Source organism: Acomys minous (assembly GCF_964271855.1).
Source record: "Acomys minous genome assembly, chromosome: 9".
Classification (NCBI taxonomy): Eukaryota; Metazoa; Chordata; class Mammalia; order Rodentia; family Muridae; genus Acomys; species Acomys minous.
In genome coordinates this window covers 43,809,934-43,823,562 of record NC_140490.1, presented here as the reverse complement: position 1 = coordinate 43,823,562, position 13,629 = coordinate 43,809,934, and the positions used below count along the sequence as shown (strand labels likewise).

The 13,629-nt window shown below is 47.9% G+C and overlaps 1 protein-coding gene across 1 annotated transcript in view; it reads right to left on the bottom strand.

The window, feature by feature from the left end:
• The window catches only part of SHC3 (SHC adaptor protein 3), a 131,649-nt gene extending 118,665 nt beyond the window's left edge, over positions 1–12,984 (bottom strand). Inside the window, exon 1 of the mRNA XM_084796936.1 lies at positions 11,401–12,984. Within this exon, the coding sequence (XP_084653062.1) occupies positions 11,401–11,874 (474 nt within the window). The 5' untranslated portion in view covers positions 11,875–12,984. The remainder of the gene's footprint in view (positions 1–11,400) is intronic.
• Between the last annotated feature and the right edge of the window lie 645 nt (positions 12,985–13,629).

Genomic DNA, 13,629 nt, shown 5'->3' with positions numbered 1-13,629 from the left:
TCATGTTGGAATGAGATGAGGCGAAGATGCTCTGAGGGAAAGAGTCTGAATCAGCCCAGAGGGACAATAAGAAAAGAGGTTGTTCTATGTGGGTGGAGTTCTGGGAGACAAGGCTCCGGCTCAACCGAGCCAAACCGAGATGTTGTTCTCATATAAGGAATTCTAATTGAATTCTGTAACCAAGGGAAAAATAAAGAGCTTTTGTTTTAATTAGGGCGATGGGGAGATAGGCAGGAATTTCAGAAAGATGAATGATGTGTGTCGCATTAGCTGAAAACGATTTTTAAAATATGGGGTTTTACCTTATTAGATTCTGGGGGGAGCACGGATGGAACTCAAGACCTACTTCAGACCTTAGTTTTCAACTGAAAACTAGGGAAATTTCCCTAACTTGTGAAAGTTTCTAGACTACCAAGTGGCCTCTTACGTTGGAACACAGCCAGATACGCGGCATAGGATGGGTGAAACTGTGACCTTCATCTGAGGACGGTGGACAAAATCCAGCAACAACAGTGAGAACAGGAAAGAATTGCTGGTCGCTAAAATGTGCCACGCGCATGGGCAGATGCTTCTGAGAAAGGCTGGCAGAGAACGGCAGAACCGCTCCTGCTGCAGACCTTCTCTGAGGCCAGTACAATGAGAGGAATTAGCCTGGGGTGGGGAGATGGCTCAGTGGCTAAAGTGCCTGCCACACAGCATGAGAATCTGAGTTGAGGTCCCAGCACCCAGGTAAAAGGTATTGCATGCCTGTAACCTCAGCACCGGGGAAGCTGTGGTGGGAAGACGGACAGCCAGCCTGGCTAAAACAGTGAGGTGCAAGTTAGAGAGGCTTCTGAAAAAGGAAGTGAGGGAGAGATCGGTAGAGGAAGAAGTAGGAAGTCAACCTCTCTGGCCTCGACATGCACACACACACAGTTACACACACACGCATGCATGCATGCATGCATGCACATCGGCAGACAGAGAGAGAGAGAGAGAGAGAGAGAGAGAGAGAGAGAGAGAGAGTATCAGGCAGGGCAGTGAGGGGGAACTTGCACGTTTTGCTTCAAGGATCTGGTTGCTGTGCACACTGGGAAACAATTACATTTTCCTCTAAGAAAAGAATGTCTCCCAAAGCAATTGCTAGCCCAAGCCCAGGAGGGTTTGCAGTAATGATAAGTACATGAATCAGGACAGAAGCAGAACAGAGGAAGACCATTTGAAATGTCGTTCGTCAGAAATAACAGTCTTGTGCCTGCACCGATGCCATGAGCCTGGGCCAGGAAACAGCTGAGGCTGTTTCAGTGCTCCTGACCTGGCACTGAAGTCCTGAACCATTCCTGGGGTGCTGCTGGTCTCCACTCCCTGCTGGGAGATGAAGGAAGCTGGGTTCTGACATCAGTAAAGGAAGGGGGCGGCAGCAGCTGAAGTATGGTAGATGGACTTGCACACTGGGCAAGTAGACAAGAAGCAATGCTTCCTTCTTCTACCCCTGCTATCTGGCTGCTGCCAAAGCTATCATTCACATTTAGGAGTGGATCTTCCCACTTCAAATAACCTGATCAAGAAAACCTCTCACAAGACTTCCCAGCAGCTTCTCTCTCAGTTGAGCCTAGAACCAGTCAAGTTGATGACCAGGATCAGCCATTGCAACGAATGAGTGTGTGAGTGTGCACACTGCCATGCTTGTGAATGTGAGGACCTGAGCCAGACATTGGATGTCTTCCTCTATTACTCTCTTAATCTCCTTGAGACAGTGTCTCTCACTGGACTGGAAGTTCGCCATTTGAGCTAGGCTGCTGACCTCGGAATCCACCAGGCTCTGCCCCTTCCAATGATGATGTTATAGATATAGGCATCCATGCCTGGCTCTTTGTATGGGTGCTGGGGATTTGAACTCAGGTCCTTATGCTTGCAGAGCAAGAACTCTTATTGATCCACCTCCCCAGCCCCTTACCCCACCACTTCTCTTGTTCAAATCCACATGCAGCAGTTGGCTTCTCTTCTGTTTCGTTTTTTGATTGGTTTTTGAGCAGTCTTCCCTTTCTACCCATCACATATTGCTCTGTCAATGTACAAATTGGTTTTCCAGTTCAATGGATACTTTAAAAGCTCCCATTTTGGGGGAGGCTATGCCAGGAGTTGGGTATAAGCTGATGAACCAGAGTTTCTCCCTGTTCTTTCAGTGCCAAGTCAGGAGAAGAGAGGAAAGGCCAGAGACCTATACTGGCCCCAGAATGTGGAGATCAAAAATGGTTCTCCTGGGGATAGTGTAAAACAATCTGGAAAGTGAGTAGAATGTGTGTGCATAAAAGCTAGTGCTTGCAGGGTTAGGGGAGGAGGAAGAGAGGATAGAAGAGAGAGTGTGTGGTACCTCACAGGGGAGGAGACAGAATCAGAGCATGGCCTCATAGCTGTAGCATGTCAGGACATGGCCTCACAGCTGTGACACGTATAGCAACAGTGGGCTAGTGAGGTTGCAGATCTCTGGGCCTTGGACAGTATAGCAAAATCATCATCACTGAAGAGTTTCCAGAAGATGATTAAGGCTAGTACTATAAAACCTGATTGTGGTACCTATTCTTGATTATCAACTTGATAACATCTGGAATTAGCTAAAGCCCAAGCTGCTGGGCTGGCCTGTGAGGGATTTTTCTTGATTGGACCATTGGAGGTGGGAGGACCTAGCTTAAATCTGGGCCACAGCCTATATAAAGGACAAGAAAGAAGGAAGAGCTTGCTCTTTGTCTGCTTGCCCTCATTCCTTCACTGACACTAGAGCCTACTTCAGAATTCCTGTGTGTGCTGCAGACCAGCTGAGACATCCAGCCCATGGACTGAACAACTACTGAATTCTTAGACTTGCCTTTGGGAGACAGGCATTGATGGACTAGTCAGACCACAGTCTGTAAGCCACTTTAATAAATCCGTGTATGTGTGTGTATGTACATATGTGTCTATATGTACACATATATACATATATGCAAATGTTCATACATACATACATTTCCTAAGGAACCCTGAAGCTCATGGTTCAAGAGGTCATATGCCCTAGCAGGGAACCTACTATTGCTTTACTAAATGGCCATGTTGTCAAACTGCCTTTCAAGTAATAGATTGGTAGTACTCTTAGCCTTGGCCAGAGAAACATTTTTTTTTAAACAAGGGCAGCAGTTGGTGCAGACACTCAAAACTAGTTAAAGGTTTGAGAATTAATGACTGCCAAGCTCTTGGCCCTAAATGGGACACTTGCACCACTCCATCCAAGGCCCATGGAACATTACAGAAGAGGGAGAAGACCAGAAGCTGGGGGGACAATGCAGTGAACACTGTCTTCTGGACGTGACATGGCCACTGCGTTCATGACTTCACAGCAGCCGTGCTGCTCTGCACTAAATGGGGCCATCACATTTCACCATGGAGAAGGGCTCGTGAGGCCCCAACCCTCCTGAGGGACAACTAACAGTTAATCTTGCTGGGAGAGTCCTTTTCTTCACTGGTGTAGCCACTCTTACACTCCCATCGCTCCAATAACTAGCACCCATCCATAAGCAAATACAGTTCTCCCTGTTGTCCACATTTGGAATTCTTTTTTTTTTTTCTCCCACCTGAGTTAATACGCCACTCTAAAGGAAAGGTTATGCTCATTACAGGAGGTGTGACTTCAGCAAAAAGAACCACAGCTCTGTTCTTCCAAGAGAGCTGCCAGCACTTTCTCATACAGAGAAGTCCTTAAGCAAAGCAGTCCTTCCATTCAGAGACCAGCTCAGGCCCCCAGAGCCCTGGCCTCAGGAGAAAGTGCAGCGAGCAGAGAAGGCCACTCTGCTTCCCTCTTCTGATGGCCATGGGCAGTTGGAGGTAGACATCTCAGAATCTGGGCTCCTTGCTCACCTCCACCTGATTCCACTTTCTGGTAGTGCGTACTTTAAATTGGGTCAAAGTCAAACAAAACACCTGTCAAAAACTATATTGAACATTCCATAAAAAAGTATATCCCCTCTCTCTCTCTCTCTCTCTCTCTCTCTCTCTCTCTCTCTCTCTCTCTCTGTGTGTGTGTGTGTGTGTGTGTGTGTGTGTGTGTGTGTGTGTGTGTGTGTGTGTAAACCAAAGTTCAACCTTGGGTGTCCTTCCTCAGACACCATCCATTTTTGTTTTAGACAAGATCTTTCACTGGCCTGGAAATCACCAAGAAGGCTAACCTGCCTGGCCAGCAAGCTTCAGGGATCCACCAATGTCTGCATTCCTAGCACTGGAGATTACAAGCACATGCCACCATGCCTGGCTTTAGTGGGTTCTGGGTCAACCTCAGGTTTTCATGTTTGCAAGGAGAGTAACTTGTCCAACTGAGCCATCTCCAAGTCCCACAAGAGCAAATCTTAAAATGAGGAAGCTATATCTATAAATTAGTGTTTCATGAATATTTGCAAATTCCAGGGAAAAGACCATGGGTTTCCGTTGTAGTGGTCACACACCTTAGCACAGAAGCATGCATTTGTCCTGAGTACCTGGAGTGAGCCTGTCCCACTAACACATGTGATGTCATGCATTCTGCCGCTACACTTGCTGCCACTCATGTGGTGATGCCAGGAGGACATGCAACCTGCTCCAGGTGCCATTAGCCATCTGACCCTCAACATGTTCAGGAACCAAGGACTCAGGCCTAGGAACCCTGGACTGGGGAGACAACACAGTTGGCAAAGTACTGGCAATGCAAACATAAGGACTGGAGACCAATCCCGCAGAATCCACATAAGAAGTGAGCACAGCGTATGCACCCTTAATTCTTTCACTGTGGAGGTGGCATCAGGAAAATCCCTGGGGCTTTCTGTAGACTTGCAGAATTGGCAAGCTCCAGGTTCATTGAGAAATCCTGTCTCAAAAAGTAAGGAGGAGTGCAATTGAGGAAAACACTTGATATTAACTTCTGGCCTCTATGCATGAGTGCGTGAACACACACGCTCCTACTCATAGCTTCTTTGCATGTTAGTTTTCCCCTAAATATCTAAGAGAATCTACTTAAAAGAAAGATTTTATGCAATAGTCTCAGAGGCGCCCATACATGGTCACCCAGCCCCATCAGTGTGAAAGTGTGATGAGGCAACACATTTCAGTTATTTTCATTTTTAATATATTTTAACAGGATGTTTCTACTTGGGATGCTGGCAGTATAAATCTTTAATATCTGCAAAGTAAAAGGCAATTACAGTAGGGGACCTCTATACTGACTGCCAAACAATTGTGTGCTTTGAGCAGATGGAGTGTCTCAGAATGACCCCAGCAGAAAGTGGGACCGGGTGACGGCCAAGTTCCAGGGCCTTCGAAAAGCTGAGGCAAAATAAACTTCCCACATGGGATGGAGGCTAGGATGATGTTCAGATAGTGAAGTGCTTACTTGCAAGCTTCTGAATTTGACCCAGCACACACATTAAAATAAAAATTAGACCCCAGGGGTTCCGCTTAAACTAAGGCACCAGCCAAGGACAATACAGGCTGTAAACTTTAAACCCCTACCCAGATCTAGCCAATGGTCAGAACATTCTCCACAGTAGAGTGGAGAGTGGGATATGACTTTCTCACGTACTCTGGTGCCTCACATTTGACCATGTCCTCTGGAGGGGGAGACCTGGTGGCACTCAGAGGAAGGACAGCAGGTTACCAAGAAGAGACCTGACACCCTATGAGCATATACAGGGGGAGGAAATCCCCCTCAGGAACAGTCATAGGGGAGGGGAAAATGGGAGGGAGAGAAGAATGGGAGGATACAAGGAATGGGATAACCATTGAGATGTAACAAGAATAAATTAATTAAAAAATAAAATAAATAAATAAATAAAATAAATAAAAATTAGACAAGGCAGCGTACACCTGTGATCTCTGAGGCTAGGGAGACAGGCAGGCAGAGCCTGGGGCTTATGGGCACCAGTCTAACTGCATCAGTGATCTCTAGGTTCAGTTAGAGAGCTTCTCTCAAAAGTAAGGTGGAGATGAACTGAGGAAAATACCCCACGTGGATGTGCACACTCTCACACACTCACACATGCACACTCACACACACACACACACTCAAACATAATTCTGAATGAATGCTTTGCTTCTTTTCTACCTCCTCAATCGGCAGAAGGGAATGAAGGCTCTGCAGTGTAGGTTCCCTCTTTGAAACAAGAACACATCTCAGAAGACACTGTAGTGTAGTTGCACATCTGAAGTCCTTGGCACTAGCTGTTGATATTGTTGCTTTGGTGGGGAAAAGGTGATGAGAAATCACAGTAGAACAAAATGAATAGTTTTTTTTTTTTTGCCACTACAGGAAAGCAGTAATTACAACTTGAAAGCAATCATTACCACAAGCGCACTGAAAGTCACGTACAGCAGTTCACACATGCACAAATGCCAACCATCTTTGCATGCAGTTAACCATACCCCATGGTCATTATCTACCCTAGAGTACAGTCACACACTCCCATGGTCAACGCTCATTCTAGGGAACACACACACACTCTGGGCAACAGTGTGTCCTCCCAGCCAGGGGTCAATCCCTATGTTCAGTGTCTCCTACCTGAATGGTATTCTTTTTTAACACAGGGTTTCTCTGTGTAGCCTTGGCTGTCCTGGACTCACTTTGTAGACCAGGCTGGCCTCGAACTCACAGAGATCCAACTGCCTCTGCCTCCCCAAGTGCTGGGATTAAAAGCATGTGCCACCACATCCAGCTGAATGATATTCTTTACCCAGCACATATCAGAGATTTTATGTGGTAAAAAACGTTCCTCCTCCTCTCCAGATAGTATGCATGCACACCTGACTGTTTCTTTCACCGATATCAGGAATGATCTCATTATGAATTAGAAGATTCTACATTTTCCTCATCTGTTCTCATGAGTATGCTAGCTCCTCCTTTTCTCTCTCATCTGTACCACTCTGTTCCATCCAACTGGCACTAGTGTCTACCCTGGCACAGCAGTCCAGCCCTCTTCCACGCAAACAAGTGCACTTCTGAAGGCACAAGTGTTTGTCACAAGCCCATCTTTCCAATTAGGTTAGATATTAGAGCCAGAACCCTCCCAGTCATGATGTCAACATTTCTATCAGTCCAGCCTCCTGGATATAACTACCAAAGCCGGACAGTGTGGTCCAGAGAGATGAGCTGGCCATTCAAGGCCGTACTGAGCTGCCCTGCCTCTCACCAGTCAGCCCCAAACTGTGACACACTACAGCCCAAAGCCATCACTCAGCATAGCTTGTAAGATGAGTCAAGGTCCCTGTCGCCAGGGCTTTGCTTAAAGGGTATTTCTCATACATGCTTTCAAAACTAAGCATCTGTGGAAAGGTAAAATCGGATGGAGAGGACTGTCTTGTGCAGGGCAAAGTGTCTGATAGCCTATCATTCTGGGTGACTTGGTCCTTTAAGCATGAATACAAATGAAACATGTGAGATAATTGGGCGTTTCTAAAAATGAGAATGAAACTGCTGCAATCCAAAATATCATTGGTTGTTCACCTATGGGTTGCAGAGGTGGAAAGGGACATGTGTGTGAGTATGTGATGTGTGATATGTTGCATGTGTGCAAGCAGTGTGTGTGTGTGTGTGTGTGTGTGTAGAGTGTGAGGTATATCTGTATGTGATATGTGTCATGATTGGCACATACACACACACACACACACACACACACACACACATATATATATATTTGCGGTGAGGTGAGGTATAGATATGTGGCAAGCGTATTCATGTAACAAACCAACACTTATGTCACATAAGAGAGGACACTTTTCCAGACCAAATTAAGAACTTAACCATTACTGTCATTAGGATTTCTAAAGCTATTGTTCAAATGGTTTAGGCAGTATTTTCATGCAACCTACACATTGCACAATTAAACAACTTTAAGAGAAAAATGTCAACTTACAAAGTTTAGCTCATCTAAAACCAAAACAAAATTCAAATAATTTTTCTGTCTAAGGCATCATGGACATACTTAAAAGGACTTGGCAATGACTATTTGTATGAACTTTACTCATAGTTACTAAAAAAGAACTGTAAGAAAAACATGCCTTTATAGATGAGTCAAATCAAAATTTAAGAATAAATTCCAGAATAAATCTAGTTTATGAAAACCATCCATAGAGATAAATAGAAGATGAATGAATAAAACAGATGACTCATAAACTCCAGATGTCGCCAGACTCATAAATCAGAGAAATAAAATTATTTTAGAAGAGTTTATTAAGCAGGGTGTGGTGGCACATGCCTGTAATCCCAGCACTCAGGGAGGCAGAGGCAGAGGCAGGCGGATCTCTGTGAGTTTGAGGCCAGCCTGGTCTATAAAGCAAGATCAAGACAGCCAAGGCTACACAGAGAAACCATGTCTCAAAAACCAAACAAACAAAAGAGTTTTTTTAAGGGTTTGTTTCAGAAGAAAGTCAGCCTCCAAATACCAGGAAACAAAACCCCCACTAGTCCTGGGGGGTTCAGTGGTGGAATTCTAGCTGAGCATGTGTGTGGTCCTGGGTACAGTGCCCAAACACTAGGGGGAGAAATTTCCAGGGATAGCTTGTCATTGTCATCCCAGCCAAGGGGTGGTGCCCACAAACTGGAATAGAGCTATCAGGAAGATCTATGAACAGCACTCTGCCAGCTCCCTGGGTGGCAACCAGGGCATGCACAGCTCCGCGCAGGGATCTCATGCCTTTGTTCCTCGATTTGATCTTATTTTGGCTGTTAGCACCTGAGCCTGCCCTGACTGTGGTCACTCGTCAGCACATCAACTCCTCTCAACCTTTTAAGATCTCTTGTGAGGACCATGGTAAAGCCGAAAGGCTGGCCTGGTCCAGACCACAGTCTCACAGCCCACAACTGTAGTCTCAGCCTCCACCAAACCATTCCAAAACCAGACCTGAGACCTGCTTGCCTGCAGAAGCTCTGCAGGGGGGCCAACCTCGGACTAGCTTTCCTTCCTAAAGTCTCCCTGACTGGAACCAGGAAAGAGAAAAAGGGATCCACCTGAGAGATGTGCATGCCAGCCACACTCACAACCCAGGTGAGCAGCCTCAAGACCAAACTCCTCTATCCCCTGTCATCTCCAGCCAACTGTTACATCCAAACAGAAAGCGCGCTTTAGATAGACAGATAAGGATGGTATTCGTGGCCCTTTGTGGTTAGGGTTTTCATCCTATCCAGGCTATGGTTTCTTGTTCTTTCTCTTTCATGTTACCACAATTAAACAAGTGGCTTGAATACTTAGAGGGACAAAGTAGTGTTGCCACTGAGGCCTGTCTGAAAGTAGCCTAAACCTGAAACCTCTGGAGTGCATTAGCCCCATGCCCTTATTTAACAGCAGGGTCGAGTTGAGGCTGCGTCCACAGAGCACTTACTGAGAATGCTGGAAGCCCCAATATTTAATCCCCAGCACCAGGGGATCTCCATGGACCAGGCTAGGCTGTACACACCTGCCCTCTCCACACAGAGGCAGAGATGGGAGGATCAGAAGACCAAGGTCATCATTGACTATATAGTAAGTTCAAAGACAGCCAAGACCCTGTCTGGGGTCAGAGGATGACTGACCTTTTTTCTATTCACAGATAGTGACAAACAGTGGGGCCAATGGAGAGTGTTGCAGGTCGCTATCGACTGGTGCCATTTATGCACTTGGATGCCAGTGCTGCATCCTCTCACTGGAGACACTTGTAGCCTCTGAGTAGACTCAATCAGCTTTCTGGCCCTAGATGTATGGCTGCTGAGGCTGGGATAACTCAAGACTGTTGCCACAGAAAGAGACCAGGCCGAGCAGGCTGTCTGTCATTTGGCCCTGACAAGAGCAAACAGTCTTCATTAAAGTTATTTTTCCAACTAAACACCATTTTAATTTGTCTGGATGAAATACTCAAATTCCAGATTCATTGACCTACTGCTTGGGGGTTGATACAGCTGACACCAAGGGAAGTGGTTCTTTTAAAGCACAAGTTTGAGAACTGTCCCTCAGTTTTGAAAGCGACCCTCTGCATTCTTACCTGATACACACCAACAAATTTACCCAATCGTATTTGCTTATTTTAAATGCTTAACAAAAAGATGCAATTATGAGACCAGGAGAAATAATGACTATATTCCAGTCACAGTTTAATCCCAAGGTTGTCAGGGTTGGTTTTTGTTTGCTTGGCTGGTTGGTTTTGCTCTTAGGCCCCTGGACATATAATTTAAATAAGCTATATTCATCCTTTTCTAAGATAAACTCAACCAAATGTGTATATATTTTATGCCAATCTGTGAAAATATGGTGATAGAATATGATCTACGTTTAGTAGCTGAGAGGACAAATTAAAATGCAGACTAGAGGAGGTGAGCTCCTTTTGGGAATTTGGTTCCAAACTATCACGATACTGCATTTTACCTGAGGATGTGCCCTCTGGGATTTTTAAGTTGGATCTGCAGCCAGTGCTTATAGACCACACAGTCTTTCCTACAGGTTTGTTAATACTGGTGGCTGAGAAGAGTTTCGGGTTCAACAAAAGAGCAATGCCGGGGTAGCACGGCTGAGACAAGCCCATGGACTCTCTCCTGGCCCGCATCTGGACCATGGAAGCCTGCCTGTGGCTGCTGCCGCTGGTCTGGCTGGAAGAAATGAGCATCTGGCAGATGACCCGGTCTGAGTACCTTAAACACCAGGGCAGGTTTGCGAACTGATGGGAGTCTACCATTTAGGTTGTGATTTTTTTTTAAATTATTATCGTTCTTTGTGTTGCAAGAAAAACTTCTTTCCTGCCTGTGGGTCCAAGAGCCACAAGCTGATTTCCACTCCAAATACTCCTTTCACGGCTATAAACCAAAACAGCTCAAGACCAGAGAAACTCTTTCTGGGTAGGACACTAAAGACCATCCTACAGGAAGCAAGGCAGCACCTGCCCTGCCCTCCAGAAGCTCAAGGAGAACCATGGCCCACCCTGCCACTAGGGGAGGCCACAGAAGTTACGGCACTAGGGCAAGTGGCTCATCCTGAGATAGGGCTGGCTGCCAGGTCTGACAAGTGTACCTCTGGTAGGCCAGACCATGATGTCAGGCATGGACGTCTAGTGGGAGAGAGAGAGACATCTGATGAAGACAGGAGGCCGAAGTATGCCTCAACAATAGTGCCCTGGGGGAAGCAGGCCCCATACAAGGTGGCCAGACAGTTCAGCCTTTTCCCCCACCTACTTGCGAAAGGCAAGGCGCATTTGTAGTTCACTCCTTGCCCTGTCAAGCAAGAAGATGGCTAAGGAGGGGGCATTTCCATACACCCAACTGTCGTCTGTGTTACCGGCACCCTGAGGCTTCAGAGAAGGACACCTGTCCCCAGCTGCCCTAGCTTCCGCCTAACCCCCCGCCCCCCGCGGCGCACGCACCGGGGCCGCAAGACCCTTGCCCAGCTGTGTGTCCAAGTTACCAACCTTGACCACATAGGTGACTCCCGGCCCCAGCACCTGGTCGTTGGCGTGCGGTGTGCCCCGCGGGGGCCTAGGTAGCGGTTCGTCGGCGGCCCGGCTCTTCCTGGTGGCGCTCATGCTGGCGGCGGGGGCGCGGGACCCGGGGGTCGCGCTGCCACCGTCCGGGGCCGCCAGGCTGGGCGCGCTGCAGCTGCCCGAGAGCCGAGCTCCAGCCCGCTCCCGGGCGGCCGACGACAGGCCCCGCAGGCCGGAGCTGGAGAGTTTCAGGTGGGACACCTTGTGGAGCAGGTGGCCCAGGCTGCCGGGCCCATCGTCCGGCGCCTTGCGCAGCGCCTCGCCCGACACCAAGTATGGGGTCGCCGCGGGCTCCGCCGAGACCTTGCTGCCGCTGCCGCTCACCGACAGGCTGTGGAGAAGGTCATCGACCGATGTCACCGAGTCATTCCTGAAGCGGTTGTACTTGGTGCGTGGAAGCATGCCCCTCCGTGGGCTCGCCGCATCCGCCTGGGCGCTGCTGGTGCCGGCCCCGGCGCGGACTGCCGCGCATAGCACACGAACCGCGGGCCCCGGAGCGGGACAAGGAGCTGAGGTCCCAGGTCAGCCTTTCCAGAGAGAGACAGCCGAGGCCGACGACCGAGCCCTTACACCGTTACAAAGCAGCAGAGCGGCCGCCACGCAACGCGGGCCCGGGAGACAGCGGGTTGGGGTGGAACGCTTGCCTTGCAAAAGTCATACTTGCCGCTGATGGAGCGCCCAGCTGCACGGGGCTGCTCCCAGCAAAAGCGTGACTCACTTTGACGAGACCCTTCTCAACAAAGGCTCGGTGAGCTCCGCAAATCACTTCCTGTAGCAAAAAGAGAGAGAGAAGAAAACGACATCCACCCGCTGACAGCAACTACAGCCAATCAGTTCTCAATTTTCCTTTTTCTACCTTCGCAGATAATTCCTTCCAATCTTTGCTTTTTCACCTACCCCCTTCCATCCTGCATCTGTGCCAAAGGTAAATCCACTTCCTTCAAATGATCTCTTGAACTTTCCAAAACCCATTATTTCATGTTAAGGTTTGTTCTTCCCTTGGCCAGCTCCTGTGGGTGAGCCTCAGAAGTGTCTGACAGAGATGCGTTAAAATGTGACGAAGGCTTTTTCAGAAGTCTTCAGGCGAATCCTGATGAATCCTGCTTTGGAAAATAGCAAGATTTTTTTTTTTAAGTAGGAAGAAAACGAGGGGACTCTTCCTCAGCAGATAAATATTTTTTTTTAAAGAAGAAGAAAAACAACTGTCAGTTTCCTGTGGTTTGCTTTTCTTGTTCAGATCAACAGAGCAGCCATGACGTGTGTCTATGGCGGTGCAATTCCTCGAATAATACACGGAAAAACCCCCAAATCTTCACATGAATTTCTTCTCAGTCCAGCTCAAAGGGTCTTCCCTGACAATTTACAAGAACCAGCAGCCTTTCTCAGCCAGGGGTAAGTTGAAAAATCTATTGCCAAAAAAGAATAGTGCTTCTCTGATGAGCGGCAACAGGCTCCAGAAATCCATGCCAAAAAGAGAGAGAGAGAGAGAGAGAGAGAGAGAGAGAGAGAGAGAGAGAGAGAGAGAGAGAGAGGGCTGCGTTTCGAGCTTTATTCCAAATGAATGTGTTTAAGCCCTGGACGCATGCCTTAGTAGCACTACCAATCCATTTCAATGTCCCTTTAGTTGCTGCCCTGCAGTCAGGAAGGAAAAAATGCGGCTGCTCTAACTGCCCATCAAATCCACAGCAAGAACGGCCTCATCCTTGGGAGTCAGGCTTAGGCTTGCAGTGACACACACAGGCCTTCTTCCTGGTGCTTAGGAGGATAGGACAACGACAGCCTCCCGGAAGGTCTGTCCAAGATTCTGAGAGCCACTGACCCCTTCCTCGGTGGCCTCTGCCAGGTGGCCTCATGCGTTAAGACAGATAACCTGTATCGCAGGGAAGTCAATCGCTGTCAAAGTTTCCCGATAACTTCTGTGCAAGCGAATGCATTTGCCTTCTAGCACACTAGCAGGTCACCCTGAGTCTTCTCGCTCCCAGGGCTGATCTCGGGTGGCAGTGAGGTTCCCAGGCTTTCTGGGAGCCCCAGGAACGGAGTTTAAGGAGATCCACCCATGATGGACTGAGGCCGGCTTCAGAGGACCCGGCTTCAGAGGACGAAGAAGCACAGAGCAGCCAAACCCTCCCTGGCACAGCAAACGCGTCCCCACTGCTC